The sequence below is a fragment of the Thermobia domestica genome, chromosome 15, assembly GCF_964235325.1.
Source record: "Thermobia domestica chromosome 15, izTheDome1.hap1.1, whole genome shotgun sequence".
NCBI classification, from domain to species: Eukaryota; Metazoa; Arthropoda; class Insecta; order Zygentoma; family Lepismatidae; genus Thermobia; species Thermobia domestica.
The window spans coordinates 103,230,748-103,246,625 of NC_137468.1; the positions used below are offsets into that span (position 1 = coordinate 103,230,748).

At 35.3% G+C, this 15,878-nt stretch overlaps 1 protein-coding gene across 4 annotated transcripts in view; it reads left to right on the forward strand.

Annotated features, from left to right (window-relative positions):
* The window catches only part of LOC145671176 (uncharacterized), a 126,268-nt gene that overhangs the window by 11,253 nt on the left and 99,137 nt on the right, over window positions 1-15,878 (forward strand). For 3 of the 4 annotated variants that reach the window (XM_081740022.1, XM_081740021.1, XM_081740024.1), the window contains exons 2-4: window positions 700-813; window positions 2,846-2,924; window positions 6,479-6,651. In XM_081740022.1, the coding sequence (XP_081596148.1) occupies window positions 700-813; window positions 2,846-2,924; window positions 6,479-6,651 (366 nt within the window). The remainder of the gene's footprint in view (window positions 1-699; window positions 814-2,845; window positions 2,925-6,478; window positions 6,652-15,878) is intronic. The other variant, XM_081740023.1, reaches the window with a different exon arrangement.

A 15,878-nucleotide genomic window follows, 5' to 3' on the forward strand; every position in this document is an offset into this window, starting at 1 on the left:
GGATTCTGGCGCGGTCCAATGTGTGATCCCCATAAACCAGAAGCAATATCTTATGAATTGATGTGATTAATTCATCACCGGTTTTGAACAGGAGTTCCATTACCGACCAGAGCTCCTTCGTGGCAAAGCAGTTAGCGTACGCACCTTTGGCGATTCCCGACGGCAGCTTATGTGGTTCGGATTCCACGATAATCAGTAGGTTCCGTCTCATATAGCCTCGCTGCTGAGAGAAACGTTAAATTCAAAATCAACTCATTTCCATTACCCACCATTTTCGGGTCCTGACGTCTGTTTCAGTGTTCATTGTGGTTTACCTGAAAACAATAGGAAACAACAATTATTACCATTTTGAAGCGAAAGGATCAAAATGTGTTCACCTAATATTTCATCATCATATTCCAAGTAATAATAATAATAATAATAATAATAATAATAATAATAACAATAATAATAATAATATATTCATCTTTGCAAAATTTACTGAATGTCCTTTGCAGGTAAATAATTATAAAAATTCTAATAAACAGTTCAGAAAGAGGTCGAAATCAATAAAAAAAATTTGGATATTCTCAAAAAAAAAAAAAAAAAAACTTGATCCCTTTTCTGCAATAAGCTATCCAAATACATTTTTCATTTGGAAGTAATTATTGGTTTGTTGTACAGGGAAAGTAGGATGCTTATCAAAAGATTGCTTTTCAGTATTCTCCATTTTACCGCGATGGACAGCAACGAAGTGACCTGAGTAGCAGTAAGGAAAACTCATCAAGCCAAGAAAATATTAATGACAAAGATATAACGCCGAACGTAGAGCCGGTAACTTAATTGTTTACGTACACTTTGCTAACACAACTGATCGATAGTTTCCATCTAACATGGTTGACGGCATGCTGTATTATATTTCCGATGTAACAAGTAAAGATGGTCATAGGAAGGGTAAAGGTTTTTTTTAGTAGTAGAAACCATAACTATTGCGTGTTACATCAATACTTATTAAATCTTAACATGTAGCATGTCATTTCTTCATCTCACTTAAATATTAATGGGATTATTTACTTTAAAAATGCATATCTCATGTGTTATGTGATTGATAACAGCATGATGGACTGTAACTAGACTCCTTATCTTGTTTCATTTGAAGGTGGTAGATGCACAGAACTTAGTGATGAAACATTCTCTTACTTCTTAGAGTTGTATGAAAGTTTGAGATATTGGTTAGTTTTTGAAAGGTTAACTTCTTTTCAAGAGTTTCATTCCTTTGTTCGTAGGTGGAACTGTATGGAAGCATCTTAATGTATCAGATATATGAGAAGAAAGTTGGTTGGACAGATTTTGTAAAACTGTCAAGTAGATTTTCATATTTTCCATAGTTAAAGATATATTTTATTGAAATATCAAGAAATTGACACTTCTTGTGGACTACAAGGATATAATAAATTAGAGATGTTAGCCTTTATTTAACAAATTAACTTTAGCTTTGCTTTAACGAGTGATTTCGGGTACAATATTAAAGAAACGCTCGTAACATTATATTTAACTATTAGGTTTGTATATGTAAAATCAACCAAAATCCACCTGAAGCTGAAACAACGAAAATGTAACATACGAGCTGCATATTATGAAATAAAACAGCTTTGTCCTATTGAGGATGAATAACAGTAGGTGACTGTTGAAAATACTTATATAAAATGGATCTTTTAGTTATAGTTGTAATAGAGTAAGGTGTAAGGAGCTCAATCAATCGTAGTGCTATTCCAAATATTTAGAGAAATTGAGTTGTTTGGAAGTTGGAAAGAACATGGTGGTAAGTGAAATTGAAACTAATTGCAATAAATGTTCCTTTTATTCTATTACTAATATTTAAATTATTTGATATCTTTCAGGCTTTTTCTTAAGATATTATTAGAGCCAGGCAAGTTCCAGTCTGTGAATACCTTTCACATATTAGTAATTTTATAGTACATTTGATCTGGATACAAGTAACTTACCCTATTATGTAAGAAATACAAAGGCTGATTGCTGTAGAAACAAAATCTCTACGTTGGATCTTGTTCTTTGCCAAACCAGTCCAGCCAATTATTATAACTTGCCATCCTAAGGTCTTTTATGCTATCCACTACAGGCTTCCCGACTGGAACTCTGCGTGTAATTTTCCGTCCGAGTGACGTGTCTCGAACATCTTTAAACATCTTGATTGTAGTGTGCCTGATATTAGGTGACATATAACTTTGATAGTAGTAGTATCTATGTGCTTTATGAGCAAAAAACGATGCTATCGTAAGTGCTAGAGCAATAAAACTTATATATACTTTTCGAAAATTCCTTCAATTTAGCAAGTCTCATTCTGATATAATTTCTTTAGAACATAAACATTGTGCTATTCATGAATGTGAGGTTTGCCTGCCTCAACTTATAGTGCATTTTACACGAATTACTTTCCATCATTTCACATGCATTGTTTAGATGGCATCTGATTAAAAATTGTGTTAATATAAGAGTTAAATACACCATGTATCGGACGGGAGTGTAGTTCCGTCGTACTAATAAAAAGTGATTCCAGATATTGTCTTTTCTTTTAAGTGTAAGCAGTTTATACTGATATTTTCCAGTTATAAAGGAATGGTGTAAATCAAGAATATAGTGTATTAGCCTTTGAAGCTACAGATATCAAGAAATAAACCTTAATGAATGAACTTTTTTTTTTTTTTTTTTTATTATGTAATGGTTCTTCAATGTAGTATTAAAAATGCATTAACTATATAATGAATGTTAATGATGATACAAGTTGCATCACTTTTGTCTAATAAATAAATTATCTATAATTATATTTCTTTTCATATTTTTTCAGTCAGTGGTAACGTCATCAAGTAGTTCTGTTGTAGAACCAGCCTCAAACGACCATTTTACTATAGGAGATGACAGCGAAGGTAATTATACTGCTTTTAATAGATATTTTAAAGGTACTAAATTAAGAGGTATTTCAAATGCTTTAAAAATTACTTTAATTTACTTTGCGGTGTCGTACAGTAGGTGACTGTTCAAAATACTTATAAATAAAGTCGTTAGTTTGTTTGAGTAGCGTGGAGGGTGCTCGTATTTGAGATTACGGATAGTTGGGAGAATTATTATCTCTGTTGTAAACAATCAAAGCATGTACATGTTTTAAAGGAGGGTTCCATTAATCATATGAACTCCATTTTGAAAAGAAATATTCATATTATTGTGTAATAAAGACTAGTAAGTTAGTAGTTCTTGAAATAGAGATGTCATCTGGCTTATTCTAGGTACGAGGGTCATATAACTCGAACTGGTAACACTGTTACGATTGGAGTGTCGTGCGGGCAGGAGACAAATGACGATCGTAGTGTGTTCCGTGGATGTATACGAGTCAGTACAACGTTGCTGCTGTCCCATATTACGGGGTATGTGGCAAATAGACATTGTTAAAGTGATTGTTGTGTGAAATACCGCCCTAACGCAATGTTCATGCTTGCAGTACAGCGTGTGTAATTCCAGTTGGCACGTGGGCGAAATGCTAGAACGATTCACAGAGGATTAGTAGAGGCCTGTGGTGAAGCTGCTCTACCGTATCGGACAGTGGCGAGATGGGTTGCAGCATTTCAGGCGGGACAACAGTCAACAGACAAAATGCACGGTGGAGGGCATATGCGAACGGCTACGGACGAAATTCATCTTGCAAGACTACGGACACTGCTTGACGGTGATCGGCGCTGGACTTGTAGTGAATATTTCTTCCAGATCAGTGTTCCACATGCCAACACAAGATTTTGGCATGCAGAAAATTGCAGCATGCTCTGACCGAGGTTCAAAAGTGGCATAGGTTGGAATGTGCGCACCTACATCTTCAACGTTACAATGAGAAAGAAGATGACTCCTTGCATCGCATTATTGCAAGTGCCGAAACATAGGGAAGATCCTACGATCCTGAATTGAAACGTCAGTCGAGTGAATGGCGCCACCCAGAATCTCCATGACCGAAAAAGCTTAGGCAAGAGCTAGCAAACGTAAAGGGAATGATGATAATGTCATACGACCACGAAGGCATTATCCTGTCACATCAAATTCCACGGGGCGTTACCGTCAATGCTTCATACCTCAGTCACTATTTGCGACCAACATTGCGGCGCAAACGTCCACACCTCCTGGAGTCTGAACCAGTTCTCCTACACGACAATGCCAGATGCCAATCCAGTACAGACTCTGTTACGACAATGGGTTTGGGAAGTACTGGAGCACCCGCCATACTCCCCGGATATGAGCCCCTGCAGTTTTGATCTGTTCCCTAAAATGAAAGAACCTCTCAGGGGCAAACGTTTCAGAGACATTCCCAGCTTGTTTGTGCCTTAGGACGCACTGTCAAAATCCTCTCACAAAGTGGGGCTTTGACAGGTATTCAACGGTTACCAGACATCTGGCGAAGGGTTCAACAGGATGACAGAGACTACATCGAAGGACTGTAACCTTCTTGAGGTAAATGATTCACTACATTCCCTTTCACAACTATGATACCACTTTGAGTTAAATGACCCTCGTATATATTGCCACAGACACAGAGAGTTGACACTACTTTTTAATATAATCACCACCGAAATTCAGCCACTTGTCATACCATGGAATCAACTTTTGTTTTGCAACAGCTTTTGTTTCGTAGTAGTCACCTGCCTGGGAGTGGAATCAGTGTATGACAGCCGTCTTCAACTGCTCATTATTATCAAAATGCTTACCGGACAGGAATTTTTTGAAGTTTAAGAAGACATGACGATCACTCGGAGCAAGATCGGGGCCGGTCTACACGGTGGCAAGACAAATATGTCCCAGTGGAACGACTGCTGTGCAGAAGATCGGTTGTCATATAGGCCACATGCCAGCTGGCATTGTCGTGCTCCAAGCGATTTTCATGTCTTCTTACACCCCAAGAAATCACTGCCTTGCAAGCATTTTGACAGTGATGAACAGTTGCAGACAGCTACCGTACATTGGTTCCACCGGAATACAAAAGTTGATCCCACATTATGACAATGTCTGAATTTCGTGATAAATGTGTTAAAAAGTAGTATCACCTGTGCTATATCTGTAGCAATAAATATTTCAAGGTCACTGTATCTTCTTTATGTTTACCGACTTAGGAAAATTTACTTCCTGGACGCGCTCATAAAAGAAGATAATTTACGCATCTCTTTGTAAGCTCCGTTAACTTGATGTTTTTCAACAACTTCCTTTCCCATCATCGTCAATCAGCTTCAAAATGAAAAACATCGGGCTTAAGAATTCACATGTTATACTGAGTTCAGTCCTGTTCTAACAAAACTTTAAAATTCATAATCACTGTTTTAACTTACAGATCATACTCTTGTAAAATAAATACTAAACACAAACAAAAAGCTATTTACAAACCTCTTCATGACTTAAAAATAAATTATCTTGTGTCTACGTTAAAATAGACGTTTGCTGGGTTCCGGATACGTAGAAAAATGCCGTTGTATGTTGCCTGTAATCTTAAACTCAAAATTGACATATCTGTTTGAATTAATGTCATAAAGACCCAAATTTCTCAACTAAACTTATGATGAAACTATCCCAATCGAGATTGCCATCATCCAAATTTGACGTTGGGGCTCAGTGGTAGAGCGTTCACCTCTGGGCATGGAGTCCCTGGTTCGATCCCAGCTCGCGCCAAATGAACTGTGGTGGATAAACACCGTGTTCGTGGGTTTTCTCGGGGTTCCCCTGTTTCCTTCCACTTTATTCATTCAATTCATTTCTCATCATCACCATTTCCTTTGACCTAGCCGGTATAATCGTGGGACTAAGACTGAAAGATTTCATTTTTCCAAGTTTGGCAATGTGTGTTTACTTCTGTTGTAATTCGACTCAAAAATGATGCTCTCAATTTGTGATGTAGTTTTTCGAATGATTTTGACTTTCTTAATGTTGTATTTAAATTAGTCTTTTCTTAGAAAAGGACTAAATTTAATATAACATGTGTATTATTAAAGCCTGCGTTCTTAATTTTAACGTTGGCTGACGACGACAACAATGGAATTTGTTGAAATAATGCCAAGTTAAAACAACCAGGGCATGTAAAGAGATGTGGAAATTTTCTCACTTTTGTCCACTTTTTGTTTCACAGAAAATATTCAGCTTTACTCATGTTACTTCCCACAAAATTATGTCGTTTATTTATATCCTCCTTGTTCAGCAGATACGTACAAAATTGTAGAAAGAGCCGACTTAACAGGTTCTGCTGTAATAAGAATCGAATTTTAGGTATATCTTGTTTCATTGTTCTTGTGAGCGCTCGTTTTGAAGATTATTCCAAGATGCCATTAAGTTTACTTGAAGTTACGGCAAGAATATATTTATAAGAACTTTTTTTCTCAGTATAAGTATTCCACTGTCTTCATTTCTTTAAAATGTAGAACGAAGTCGCTTATTCCGTTTTTCTTTTGATTTTTCATAGAAACGCCACAAAATTCACCCGCAAAGGATGCTTTCCATACTATTGATCTTCGGGATATTGCATCACCAGTTACGTCTGGAGTAAGGTCTCGTCGGTCGTCCACTAGTTCTGTGATGAGTGATGCATCACTGTTTCCTATATATGAATCACCATCTTCAACATTTCATTTACAAGTAAGTGATATATTTTTTATATTTGTCATTTTGAGTTTTTATTTATTTTTATTGGCACACAATACATATAATAGTATATACACACACAATAATGGCAGAATACCTATGAAGATAATGATGATTTATTTATTTATTTATTTTTCTCTAATATCTCAAAACAAATGCAGAAATGTCAGCACCAGAATATTAAAATAGTTACAAGGAATGTTGCCGACTGATCTGAATAACACATTCAGTAGATCTCGTGATGGTTCCAAGTTTTCTAAAGTTGATCCTGCCAATGGCTATGAATATCGAAGTTGTGCACAACACAAATTTAAAGATCGTGAGGATCCAATGATCTTTTTAAAGATATATTTAGATCAGTGTTTCTCAACCTGGGGAAATTTCATGAGGTCGCGAAGATAAGCGAAGAGATAAATATAATTGGAATCAAATGCCGAAAAATATTTTTAAATATTATTCTGAATTTGGTTCTGATAGGCGTATATTTATTTTTATACTTACTGTTAAGAACTGCAAAAAATAGGTCTACTAGACATTTTCAATAGGTACAGAGTTGTTTAAAAAACAATTTAAATGAAAGAGGTACGATGTAAAACTAATGACAACTGCAGATTGAAATACCAGGAAATATAAGGAGCATTCATTTAATTCGTAGTCACCCAGTACAAGTATGAGAAATTGTTCACCAACCTTAAAAGTAATCACCTCTGGCGGCGAAGCACTTTGTCCATTGTAATACTAGCCACTGGATGCCTTTCTGGTAGAAAAGCTTGGGTTGCCGGCGAAGCCACGACGTCACCTCCTGTATGGTAACGGTGTCCACGTAGAGCTTTTTTCAATTCCCCAGACAGGTAAAAATCGCAAAGGGAGAGGTCGGGGCTGTAGAGCGAATACCGGAGAACCTCCCACTTACACTTTGTCTAAGTCACCTGCGTCACGTTGACCGTATACGGCCGTGCATTGTCATGAAGCAAAATTACACCCGCCGATAGTTTCCCTGGGCGTTTGGACTTGATGGAATCGCAGAGATTGTGCAATGTCTCTTCGTACCGGGTGGCGGTCACTGTCTGTCCGTGCTTCAAAAATTCCGTGTGCAATAGTCCTCGAATGTCGGAACACGGAGGCCATGACCTTTCCCGCTGAGGTTGGAATTGGTTTAGACTTCTTTGGAGGGGAGAGGTGGGGTGACGCCACTGCGAACATTGGCCTTTGCTTTTCGGGTCGTAGTGATGGCATCACGTTTCGTCCCCTGTGATGATATACCCCAGGAATGCCTCACCCTCAGCATCGAATCTGTCAAGGTGCAACTGGCACACCTTCATTCTTTCCTTTCTTTGAGCGTCGGTAAGGCTGTGGGGCGCCCATTGGGTATAAACTTTTCGGAAATGAAGCGTGCGGGTGCTTATGGAGTGGACCAATCCAACGCTGATGTCCACTGCCGTCGCCACCTCCTTCACCGTAGTTCTTCTGTTCTCCCGGATGATCTCGAACATTCGCGCAGTATTCTGTGGCGTCGCCACTATGGGCTGCCCCGGATGAACGTCGTCTTCAAGCATTTTTCGACCCTCTGCAAACCGCTTGCGCCATTTGATGACTGCTGGCTGTGACGATGCATGCTGTCTGTAAACACCGATCATTCGTCTGTGCATTGCCCGTGCGCCGAGATCTTCAGCGGTAAGAAACCCTATAATGGCACACTGCTTCACTTTATCGGCCTCCATTTTCCGCGAACCAGTTTGTTTGTTTTTCGACTAAGAACACAGTGCTGTGCATTTGGACGACGCAGACTCACAGCTGTTCCTCTTCGCAGCTCCACCTTCCTCTTCCTGTTCACGCGATAACCACCATGCCGCCATCTATCGAGCCTTTAAAGAACCTGCTACAAACCGGTATAAGCATCGTTACACGTTTTGCAAGGCTTCCATTCATTTCACGGGGTGACTACGAATTAAATGAACGCTCCTTATAGTTCAGGGCATCACAGAGCCAAAACACTAATCCGCAATAACTGTGTTGCGTTTGTTGATAAATCAACAATGAATAAATTATTCTGTCGACAATTTTTTGTTTGTTTGTTTGTTTTGTTTACAATTCTTTGTTGTTCTTTGCAGAATTGTACACATATGTGTTTGAGCGAATAGTCTTTTTTTCAGCAAGCTGATCACAATGAAGGCAGATTTTTGGTGTGGGATTTTATTTGTTTCCTAAATTTTAAATATAAACAAGTTGCTTTGAACAGCTTTTGGTGATACTGAACATATACACAACAATGTACCAAATTCACAACAATATGACGTAACTCAAAGTGGCGGCCTCTCGAAAAGTAAAATACTCAATAACTTTTTAAAGAACTGTCCAAATTTTTGTAAAAACCAAAATTAATGTTTTTTATCATGTGACTCAAAATTAAGCGAGTTATGAAGTTTTTAAACTTTCAAACGGCCTCCATTTTGAAACAGTATGACGGATCGAATTCGATATATGTAATAGAATGAACTGACGAATTTTGGTTTTAATCCATTCGCTTTTAGGGAAGCTGCTATATCCACTATATACAAGAAATTGATTCTCCTATTATAGAAATAGATGGATATCGCGAGATCTCCGCAGTAGATATATTAGAAGTCTCACACAAGCTTATTACAAACCAGAAATTATGAAGGAGTCGGTGGTAAGAGGATGTGATAAAATGGGGGTCGTGATAGGAATTAGATTGAGAAGCACTGATTTAGATAAATATCTTCTAATACAGTTAAGTAGTCAATAAGAAGCTGTGGCAAGGTAGTATATACTATACAAGTAATGTGGTAGGCAAGGAATTGAGCCACTTACTGATGCTTTACTTTTTATTAATTTTTTTTTATAATTGTGCTTAATCTTTTTCCATGATCTTAAAATGTTAGTCTAAATACCTTATTTTCTGTCTATTTATCTATATTTTATACAAAAGAGTTTATTTCGTATCAGATGCTGACTATGAATATCATAAATTGAATTCTTTTGTAACAGTAAATTAGTTTGTAAGAAAGTATAAAATTATACAAGTACAAATTGTAATAATAATAAAGCAATGAAGACATGCAATTTATGTCACTCTCTTTCCTTGTCTACACCACCCTGAGGATGTTGGTTAATTGTAACTTTTAGGTGAGCCTTAACATTTTCTTCTGTCAAACAGAACCTTTGAGAATTCAAAATACAATTCAGTGTAGAAAAGCTTCTTTCAGCTGAAGCTGATGATAAATTGCCCAGATTCAAAGCGTACACAACCTTTAAACCGTGAAATTTACACTCTATAATATTAGCTTAATTGTTGTTTTATACCTCATAGAATTGCAGTTATATTTGTAATTATTTTAAAGACTGAACTTCAGTATAGGTGTTTATCAGAATCTGTTACTCTTTAAAATATCCACTGTTCAAATGCCTGGATTTTCATTGTTGTTAGAAATAAAACTTACAATTAAAATAATAACTTTATTCATTAGTTACAATATTTAGGCTAACAATTGAATTAACAAGCAGCTAATTTTCCAAGAATTATGCTTTGTTTTAAATATTGTGCTTTTATGTTGTATTTTCTAAAATAATGTTGTTCGATTTTTTTAAAATTTGTGGACCTTTACATAGCCAAACTCATATTTAGGATAATCTTGTGTAAAGCTTGCTATGCTTTATATTCTATTTATGTTTTTGGGTTCCGCTAGTCATAGGAGATGCAGGGTTGCCAGTTCGATTGAAATGTATTAGTATTCAAATAGGAACATAAGTTATTACATATTCTGAATTCCTGCATAATAATTAGTATTGTATTGTATTTATTTCTTTTGTATGAACTTACAAGTATGAGAAATGTCCTCAAGTAAGTGTAACATGCGTCATATGTACAGAAATTTACATGAGTAAAATAAACTAATATTACCTTGTCATGATATTTACGTACTCTTCAATCGTATAACAAGAATTTTGTAATAGAAGTAATTTTAACTTTTGTCTGAACCTTTTCATATTTTCTTCATACTTTATATCAATAGGCAACATGTTGTACAACTTAACACCACCATAACTTACACTTTTTTGATACATTGCTGACCGGTGATTACACAAATGAAAATCATTCTTATTTCGCGTATTATGATTATGTACATCCTTATTTGTTACGAATGCTGATGAGTGTTCTTTCAAATACAAAAAGAGACGATACAAATATAAACTATCCAGAGGCAGTATATTGACCTCCTTAAACAAATGTCTACAAGAAAAGTTCGGCTTCTTATCACAAAGTATTCTTATGGCTTTCTTCTGAATTTTGAAAACATTAAATCTCTGACTTGAATTTCCCCAGAACATGATACCATATTGCAAGATAGAGTTAAAACACGAATGGTACAAGGTTTTAGCTAATTTTAAATTTACCTTCTTTCTAATAATCCTTAGTGCATAACATATTCTATTTAATTTATTAATAACTGACTCTATATGAAATTCCCATGTCAGGTTATGATCTATAGTAAGACCTAAAAACGAACAGTGTGTTGTATAGTTAATTTTATTTTGGTTCAGATATAGGTTAGGGTATATTGGTTGACTGCACTTGTTATGAAAATTTATAGCAATGGATTTTTCAACATTAACAAAAAGATTATTGTTCTTCATCCAAAGAGATACTTCATTTAGTGTTTGCCTAGCATTCTGTTCCAATAATTTTTCATTTTTTCCGCTCACTAGCAGAGTGGTATCGTCAGCGAAAAGGGTAACATCTGCCGAAGATATGCTTTTTTCAAAATCATTAATATATAAAAGGAAGAGCAATGGCCCTAGAATAGATCCTTGTGGAATTCCGTGTTTTATATATAATTCATCTGATAAATAGCTTTCTACAATGTTATTGTTCTTATGTGTTATTTCTACGACCTGCCTACGATTTTTTAAGTACGAACCAAACCAGTCCCTTGCTTTACCACGTATTCCACAGTTCTCCAGTTTGTTCAAAAGTAAACTGTGTTGTACTGTATCGAAAGCTTTAGACAAATCAAGTATACAGTTTTCTTTCTTATCTACAAGATTTCTTACTTTCTCAATGAAATTAAATATTGCCGTGTTTGCAGATCGACCTTTAAGGAAGCCATGTTGTTTTGTTGAGATAACATTTTCTTTCAATAAAAAATTAATTACCCTGTTATACATAATTTTTTCCAAAACTTTTCCAACGACAGGTAGGAGAGATATTGGTCTGTAGTTATTTATGTTTTGCTTTTCACCTTTTTTAAACAAGGGCTTAACTTTTGCAATTTTTAACTTTTCTGGATACTCGCCATTTGTAAGTGATATATTTGCTAAATGACAAAGTGGCTTTGTCACCTGATTGAAACATCTTTTCAATAAATTATCTGAGATTTCATCAATTCCAGCTGTATTTTTGTTTTTGAGAGATTTTATTATATTTGCTACTTCATCTTCTGATACTGGCTGTAGAAAGATTGTTTTTTCACATTTATTTGAACTTTGTTTAAAATTATTTACAGTAACTACTTTGTAGCCATTCTGCTTACATTTATTTACTTTATCATCATCCATAATTTTTGCGACAACATTTATAAAAAAATTATTAAATATTTCTGCTTTTTCCCTTGGGTTTGTTACACTGTTCCCTTCATGTATTATTGTATCCACATATGGTGTTTCTTTGCCACTATTTAGTTCTTCATTTATAATGTTCCACATGGTTTTAGTTTTATTCGATGCATAAGCAAGTTTAAGTTGGTAGTAGTTCTTTTTAGTCGTTCTAATTAGTTCCTTGTACCTTTTTTTATATTGTTTATAGTAAGACTTTGCACAACCTGTTTTAAAAACCTTACTAAGTTTATGTAAATTTATGTTTGTAGCACTTGCTTTTAGTACTTTAGGAGTAACCCATTGTCCCTTCTTCTGGGATTTTAACACGAGTTTCATTTTAGGAAAAGCTATATCAAAACAGTAAGAACAATTTTTTATGAATTCATTATATATATCATTTGCGTTGTTTAATGAAAGTACACCTTCCCATGTTTCGTGACTAAGTAAATAATTGAAATAATTGATATTCTGATTACTGAATACCCTTGTAACTTTGAAAGTTCTTACACTATATTTCTTACACTTTTGAGTTACAGAGAAGCGTTTATCACATATTTCAGCAATCTGAGCTTCATGATCAGAAAATCCGGTACTGATCACTTGCGCCCTTGAGCTCAAGTGGTCAGAGTTTAGAATTATCTGATCTAGTGCTGATATACTGGTTGGAGTTATTCTAGTAGGTTTATTTATTAAATGTTTTAAATTAAACGTACCCAATAATGTTTTTATCTTTACATCAATATCTTTCAAAAAATCCATATTTAGATCTACTACTACTACTGGGCTATATTTAGTACAACTATAATGTGAGAGTATTACTTCTAAGTTACGCACAAAAATTTCAACTTCACTATCCGGTGTCCTATATATACATATTATTACAATTTTTTCCACTGGGAGCTCCAAAATACAACATTCAAAATTTTTTTCATCGTTTATACGTTTAAACTTCGTGCATTCTTTAAATTTTAAACTATGTTTTACAAAAATGCTTGAACCACCCCTTGTTTTCTTTTCTCGACAGAAACTACTTGCTAGCTTGAAATTTGGTAAATTTATAGTTGCTATATTGTTTTGTGCACACCAGTGTTCGGTTATACAAATAATATCTACATCTTTCAGAATTTCCGTCAACAAAATTTCCATCGTTAATTGTTTCCCAATAGAAAACGCTTGTACATTTTGATGAAAGATACGTAAGCCTACTCGGTGTGTTAAATTTACCCTTGAACTAAAAAAGTAGTGCCGTCATCCACATTCTTCTTACTTTGAGTTACTTCCCAAGGTATTGGCAACGCTGCTTGAGACCTAGATTTATTACTCATATCACTGTTAATTACATCACAAATTTCATTACTTAACAATTCTTTTCCCCTTTTATTTAAATGCAAACCATGCCTTGTGAACATTTCTCTACCAAATTTACTTACATCTACCATTGTCACATTTCTGAAGTGTTTACACAAAGATTGCAGCTTCACGTTAGTAACCTTAGTAGCTTGATTTACACATGATTCTTCCATAAGGTCGTACCTATTTGGAATATTTACCACCACTACTTTACAGTAATTTAGCTCAGTAAGCTTACCCCTAATTTTCTTAATAACTTCATTTCCTTGGTTACAAGCCACATCATTTGTACCGGTTAACATTACAACATAGTTTTTCTCCGTATTTGCAATTTTAGGGTTAATTCCACTTAACACCTCTGCACTTTTTGCTCCAGGCTTAATGGTTCCTTGTGCCTTTAATTTGTGTTTTAGATTGAGGTTCATTTCCTCTGCTAGACCCCTCCCATTGCTATCCGCATATACGAAAACTTGAGGTTCTGTTCCAGGTTTATTCCTTGCACTTCGTAGTAAAATACGAAGAAGAATTGCGAACTTTGGGAGAAATTCAAGGAGGTATATTGTTCAATTTCTGCATTAGAAAAGTTGATAGATCTTCACGAAAGTAATGATGAGAGAAATCACCGTGGCATTACTTGTAGAAATATATAAACTTACAGAACAGCGTAATCAGAATGCAAATTTATCGTTCAGAAGTTTGTAAATAATTATTTCAAGATAGTTCCAAACCAACAGTAGATATTTAATATATGGAAATACTCCAAACATATCAGCAATGTGGGAGGCACGTGGCTGAATGTAGAGCGCTCCTTTCTGGTATGAGAGATCCTTTGTTCGATCCCAGGCCATATGAATTTGGCATAAACAACGTCGTGTCCGTGTCTTCTGTTGGAGTCCTCCCATGTCTTCCCACATTCTTATTCTACCAATAGTTTCATAATCACTTATTAATCATCCGTCTAAGTTAGACTAAAAGACATAAACATGAGACGTTAAATTAGGTTTTGTTTCATTTTTATATCAGCAATATGGCAATGGATTAGAAGCAGTAACTAGCAAAGAATTAGGTTAGGAAAAAAAAAAGTTGATATGTCACCAATGTCGGAACGTTTTTTGAGTAAACGGTACGGTCAAATGCTTAGCAAGCATACCTTCCATGCAGGGTTCCAGGCTTCATGTCACTCTCCCTCCAATTAAACTTTTGCTTTTGGTTTTGTTATTTGCAAGGAGAAATACTTGGCTAACAGCATAGATCATCATACATGTGAAAGGTACTGTAAAGTTCTAACATAAATAATAACGTCAAAAAATAGCCGGTATGTGGTTTGAATACTAATAAGTTCCACATTCCATTACTTACGACATTAGTGATAGGGCTTTTGTAGTCTTGTATCTTGTTACCAAAGATTCTAATTTGTTGATTGCGTTCGTATCAAGATTTAAGGATTTATATAGATAAACATGTGGATTCACAATCTTCAAAGCTCTATTACGTTATAGCTTCGTTACTTATGGTCATTAACAGTTACCATTTTGAAAAATGACACATCTTCCAGAGGTGAGATTTTCTAAATCTATTTTACAACTGGGAAACATTCTTTGTTAGTTATACCGTAAAACGAACTTAATTCAACTCGATTCAAACTGATATTGAGCCGTGGTTAACTTAAGCTTACCCTCGTAAAAAGTATACTTTATATCTGAAAATGTAACTAAGATATTAATATCGAAAGAAAATAGAATCTATCTACGAGGAAATGTACTCGGTATACAGTGTGAGCAAAAATAACAGCGAGAATCTGTTTTTTGGAATCGATTTAGTGTTCTAAAAATAGGCGCCATTTTCTCTCTCAACCTTAAATTCAAACCGGAAGTTGCAGAAATTAATCACTTCCGGTTTAAATAGGGATCGCCATTGAATAAAACTCGTAATAGATAGCAAGAAGCAGTTTTCTACAATCAATTACGCGTCTCAAGAACATATTCTATCTCTACTAAAAGTAGAAGTGGTAGAAATCGACCCTTATCAAGTTTAACGTTGATTATTATAGAGTAGAAATGGTAACAGCGAAAAGTGGTTTCCCGCAGCCAATTAAGCGGCGCCTCAATAATATATTCCATTTCTACTCTAATCTTTGAATTGAAATTGAGCGCGGCAGAAATGAACCATTTCCGATTTTAACGTTAATCGCCGTAGAATGAAAACCGTGATAGCTTTCGAGAAGCGGTTTCCGTATCAATTAAGCGTCCGTAAAA